This window comes from Rattus norvegicus, chromosome 13, assembly GCF_036323735.1.
Source record: "Rattus norvegicus strain BN/NHsdMcwi chromosome 13, GRCr8, whole genome shotgun sequence".
Lineage (NCBI taxonomy): Eukaryota > Metazoa > Chordata > Mammalia > Rodentia > Muridae > Rattus > Rattus norvegicus.
In genome coordinates this window covers 23,816,898-23,822,500 of record NC_086031.1, presented here as the reverse complement: position 1 = coordinate 23,822,500, position 5,603 = coordinate 23,816,898, and the positions used below count along the sequence as shown (strand labels likewise).

At 36.6% G+C, this 5,603-nt stretch overlaps 1 protein-coding gene across 1 annotated transcript in view; it reads right to left on the bottom strand.

Annotated features, from left to right (window-relative positions):
* Positions 1–3,085, bottom strand: part of Serpinb11 (serpin family B member 11) — a 39,825-nt gene extending 36,740 nt beyond the window's left edge. The window contains exon 1 of the mRNA XM_006249633.4: positions 2,971–3,085. Coding sequence (XP_006249695.2) covers positions 2,971–3,048 — 78 coding nt within the window. The 5' untranslated portion in view covers positions 3,049–3,085. The remainder of the gene's footprint in view (positions 1–2,970) is intronic.
* Between the last annotated feature and the right edge of the window lie 2,518 nt (positions 3,086–5,603).

Genomic DNA, 5,603 nt, shown 5'->3' with positions numbered 1-5,603 from the left:
TAGATTATTCTCTTATAGAATACAGCCCAACTACAGTTTTCCCTTTCTCCACTCCTCCTTTACCGTTTTCCCCAGATCCACTCTCACTCCATTTCCTTTTCAGAAAGAATGTTCTTTATTTTCAACAATACCTGTGTTTAACCAAAAAGCTCCTGTAGAAATTTTTGAGTTATGATCTCTCTTGTTTAAAACCTTTACAATATTAAAAAAGAAAGAAAATGTTCTTTGATGTTGTAAATTTGATAGTGAAATTGAAAGAGCAACTACAGACCCATGGTTATAAATAACTATTGATTGTATATTGCTGTTTCATAACCATCATTATTATTCAGAAGCTATCCCAAATTCATTATGCTTTATAAAGCTTCTTTTCAGTATAACTAAGTTATTTTCTAATTAACCATTTCAGGTAGCATGTAGTTCTGTTATTCTAGTAGGAAATGGAGTTTTATACTTGGTTACATCAATCTGAGTTTAAATGAAACAGTAACAGTCAGCTCTGAAGGAAAAAGGCACCACTGGGGTCTATCACATACTCCTGATACTCTGGCAACTAATATACTCTGAGTAGAGTCGAGTTGTATACGCAGTGGTGACCCCAGCAGGTTCTAATGTTCAGTTCCAAACTCAGGATCAAAAAGATGACCATGATTAAAATCTCTGGGATACTAAGTAAAAACAAAATAAATAACTAGAGGAAAGACTGATGAATGGAATGGGAGTGTGGAGGAGGAAAATAGAAAGTGGGGAAAGGGAAATATGAGAGAGGGTGGGGAAAGGGAAATGAGAGAGGGTGGTGTTGGGTTTGAAAGAAAGAAAGAAAGAAAGAAAGAAAGAAAGAAAGAAAGAAAGAAAGAAAGGAAGGAAGGAAGGAAGAAAGAAAGAAAGAAAGAAAGAAAGAAAGAAAGAAAGAAAGAAAGAAAGGAAGGAAGGAAGAAAGAAAGAAAGAGAGAAACCATGAATGTGTTTGATAAAGGCACAGTATGGTGAGGGGGAAGCAGATGCCTCTGTGGGCAAAGGGGCAGATACATCTTAAAGACACTAAGTTCTGTTCCTAAATATGCTATGTCTTCACCAATACTGGTCCACCCTCAGCCCCTGGGAGGCAGCCAAGCGATACATCAACAATCTATACTGTTTTGAAAGTCATTTGAACTGCCCTGACCAACTATTCAAAGAGCTTTCTTGTGCCTGTTTCTTGGGGATGTTACTCTCTGGTTCTTGTGTGGAGCCTTGTCAGATCAAATAACTCAACTTGTTCTAAGGAGTGTACGTGTGTGTGTGTGTGTGTGTGTGTGTGTGTGTGTGTGTGTGTGTGTGTGTGTTTATATAACATGTACACATGTGATGTATAAATATGGAATAAAATGATTCCACTAGTCTTCATCGGATAACCTTGGTATTATTTGCCCTTGTATGTCCTTCTAGGCTGACCCCCCTCTCTCCTCCACACTTGAGGCTGCTCCTCACTGCTCCCCTCCCACCCATGTCTTAACAGGAGGTCTCTTTATATCTCTTGGTTTCTTTTGCTATCAGTGTTATATATTCACATAGGAGGATTTGGAGTTAGGAACCACAGAAGAGAAAGAACATGTGCCTTTGTCTTTCTGGGTCTGAGTTATATCAATCAATATATTTTCTACTTCCACCCATTTATTTAAAATTTTCATTTTTCTTTATAAGTGAATTGTATTTCATTCTTTCTATAAATCACATTTTCATTATCCATTCATGTTGTAGTAAGTCTCCAACCCTAATAAGCCTGTGCAAAGAAAATACAACTCAATTAATATGAATAGAAGCTGTGTGGCTGGGGTTGGGGATTTAGCTCAGTGGTAGAGTGCTTGCCTAGCAAGTGCAAGGCCCTGGGTTCGGTCCCCAGCTCCAAAAAAAAAAAAAAAAGAAAGAAAAGGGGAAAAAAAAAAAAGAAGCTGTGTGGCTGGACTGGGCGGATCTACCACTACACTACTATATTCCCCAGCTAAGATATCCCTCATAACTTGCAGTTTCTCCATGCCACATGCTTCTGTTCAATTTTCCTTCTACCCCCTCCTCCTCAGTCTTCCTCTCTCTCCTTCCTCTCCTTGTTCTTCCCCCTCACTCTCCTTCTCACCCCAAAACTTTTTAACTCCACCTCTCTTCCACTGCCCAATCACCAGCTCTAGCCTTTATTTTACAAGTTAAAATGGGGAGAAAGTTCACATGAAGTCATCTGAGTAGGTGATTCACCCAGCCTCCTAGACAGCTGCTTTGGGGAAGCAGAATTAGCATCAAAATACAAATAGCACCCAGGCAATCTGTTGTGCATTTAGATTGTTCTCATTCCCTTGCTACTGTGGAGTGAAATATCAAGTCCATTTGGGATCATGCCAAGGTATGATTGATCGGATTTATTGTAGATTTACTTTTGGATTTTTGAGAATTTTTCACATTTATTTTCAGGGTGGCTGCAATAATTTGCCTCCCTGCCAGCAGGGAATTAGTGTTCTTTCTTCTGCATAACCTCACTAGCATCTGTTGAAGATCTTAGCCATTCTGGTTCCAGTAGATGACATCTTGGAGTTGTTTTAATTTGCATTTCCTGAATTGCTAATGATTGGGAACTTTTTGTGAGGTAGTTTTTCATCATTTTTATTTCTTTTACAGAACTCTGTTTACATCTCTATCACATTTCTTAAACTGAGTCACATGTTTTCTTGACTTTGTTTTTTAGTTCTTTTTAGATTCTGATATTAGTCCTCTCACAGATGGAGCTGGGATAGAGTATCCGCGCCATTGGCTTCTTCTATACTTGATTTTTTTCCTTAGTTGTACAGAAGCTGACTTTTATTTCAGTGTATGCCTTTGTCTTTTTATCTACTCTCAGATGGCTATAATTACAAATACTAATGGTTGGGTCTTCCGTTTTATCCCATTGGTCTACCTTCCTGTTTCCCATATTTTTAATTTTTCTATAGCTCTGTAACTTACCTCAAAGTTGAAAGCAGCAATCCCTCTAGTGTTCTTCATTCTGCTCAGGGTTACTTCCCATGGTCTTTTTGGTTCCATGTTGTCTTAGGGCTTTACTCCTATGAACAGACGAACAGACACTGTGACCAAGGCAACTTTTGTTATGACAACTTTTATTATGACATTTGGAACTGCTTACAGTTTCAGAGGCCCATTATCATCAAGATGGGATCACAGTAGCATCTAGACAGATACGTCCAAGAGAAGCTGGGAGTTCTGCATCTTCATCTGAAGGCTGTTAGGAGAAGACTGGATCACACATGCTTAGAAGGAGTGTCTTACTCCCCATCCTCACAACAGCACACTTCCTCCAACAAGGCCATGCCTCTTAATAGTGCTACTCCCTGGGCCAAGCATACTTAAGCCATCACACATACAAATTAGGATTTTTTTTTCTATTTCTTTAAAGAATTTGTGGGCATTTCGATTGGGATTTCATTGAGTATAAAGTAGAATAAGATTTTTAAAAGCCCAATTATTAAATACTGATTAACTGATTTGTTCAGTGGCTTTCACACTGCCCATTTCTAAGCATGCATTCTCTTGCTACTTGAAATAGAATGAGCTAGAGAAATTGCTAAAGTAATGGGTGTTGCCCTTAACAGCCTGACCACAAAAGCTGATACTTGTCAACTCTAATATATGCCTTTAAAACAACCTGATGATTGCAACATACACTTCTGTGAAATTTCGCTTGCTGTTCACCCCACCTTGTAATTTTAGAATGTGAAATGGGAATGCCAACTGGATCAAAGATCCAGGATTGGAGGACTTGGAGGAGTAATCCTGGCTTAAGGTCACCAGTAAATACACCTCCTTTCTTCTACTCTCATTGTTGTCAGAGTGCTTATTCCAGAAAGATTTCCACAACAAATCTGTAAATTGCTTTTGGTACAGTGGTCATTTTTACAATACCAATTCTACCAGTCCATGAACATGGAATGTCTTTGCATTTTCAAGTATCTTTCTCAACCTCTTCAGAGACTTAAAGCTCTCATTGTAGAGGTCTTTCACTTCCTTGGTTAGTTTTATTCCAACATATGTTATTGTCTTACAATATATCCTTTTGTAAATGGGAGTATTCCTTAATATCTTTCTTGGTGTGTTTGTTGGTGGAATAAATTTTATTAGTTGATTTTGTACCTTGTCATTTTGATGAAGTTGTTGTTTCTTGGAGTTTATAATGTAATTTAGGAGATTTCTTTTGTATAATACTATGTCATCCACATATAGGAATAATTTGATTTCTTTTCTTCTTTCTATCCCTTTAATTTCCTTCTCTTGACTTATTGCTTAATTGCTCCAGCTATTACTTCTAACATTATGCTGAAAAGAAGTGCAGATGGTGGTAAGCCTTGTCCTGTTCTTGATTTTAACATGGTCATTTTGATTTTTCCCCATTAAGGATAATGTTAGCTGTGATTTTTTTTTCTTATATATAGCTTTTATTATGTGGAAATATATTCCATGCAGTCCTTTCCTCTAGACTTTTACCTTGAAAGTATTTGGAGTTTATCAAAGGCCTTTACTGTACCTATTGAGATAATCAAGTTATTTCTGTATTTTAGACTATTTATATGATTTATTATATTTATCATCTCATATATGTTGAACCAAACCCCATTTCTAGGATAAAACCAACTTGATCCTGGTCGATGCTTGATATACACTCGTACTCACTTTGTTCATATTTTATTGAAGATTTTTTCCATCAAAGATAACACTCTATGGCTTTCTTTTTCTGTCTTATTTTGTTGTGTCTTTTCCTAGTTCAATATTAAATTAATTGTACAATTAGTTTGGAATTGTTCTTTTCTCTTTTCCTCCTCTCGTCTTTTCTTTCCTTTTGAAAAGTTTAAGAAGGATTGGTTATGGTTCTCTGAGAGTTTAGTATACTTCTGCTGTGACTAACTCTGAGCCTGGACATTTTTAGGTAGGAAGATTTTTATTAATGGTTCAATTTCCTCACTTCTTTATGTTTGGATCTATTTATGTTGTTTTGGTCTCTTCTTAGTTTAACTTCGCTGAACAAAGTTTAAGTCTGATAGTTTGGATATCAAATTTATTAAATTTATCAAATTCCTTTACATATTCCAACTTTATAGAGTATATGTTTTTAAAGTATTCCCTTATAATATTCTGAATTTCTGCAGTGTTGTGATGATTCCCCTGCTCACTTCTGATTTCGGTGATTTGGGAGTCCTCTTTCTTTTGGTTAGTTGGCTAAGGCTCTGTCAGTGTTGTTTATCTTCTCAAAGAACCAGCTCTTAGGATCATTGATCCTTTGCATTGTTTTCTTTGTTCCTGTCTCATGAAGTCCTGCTCTAATTTTTATTATTTCTGACCATCTGCTGGGTTTGTGTTTAATTTGTTCCTGTTTTTCCAAATTCTTGAGTTGAAATATGAAGGCATGTATTTGTGCTCTTTCTGATACTTTAAAGTAGACATGTAGGGTTATAAAATTCCATCTCAGAACTGCTGTGAATGTGTTCCAGATGCTTGCCTGTGCATACCTATTCATTTCTCCTTGTTTCAGGAATATTTTGATTGCTTTCTTGATTTCTTAATTGACCCTTTTATCATTTGGCAATGAG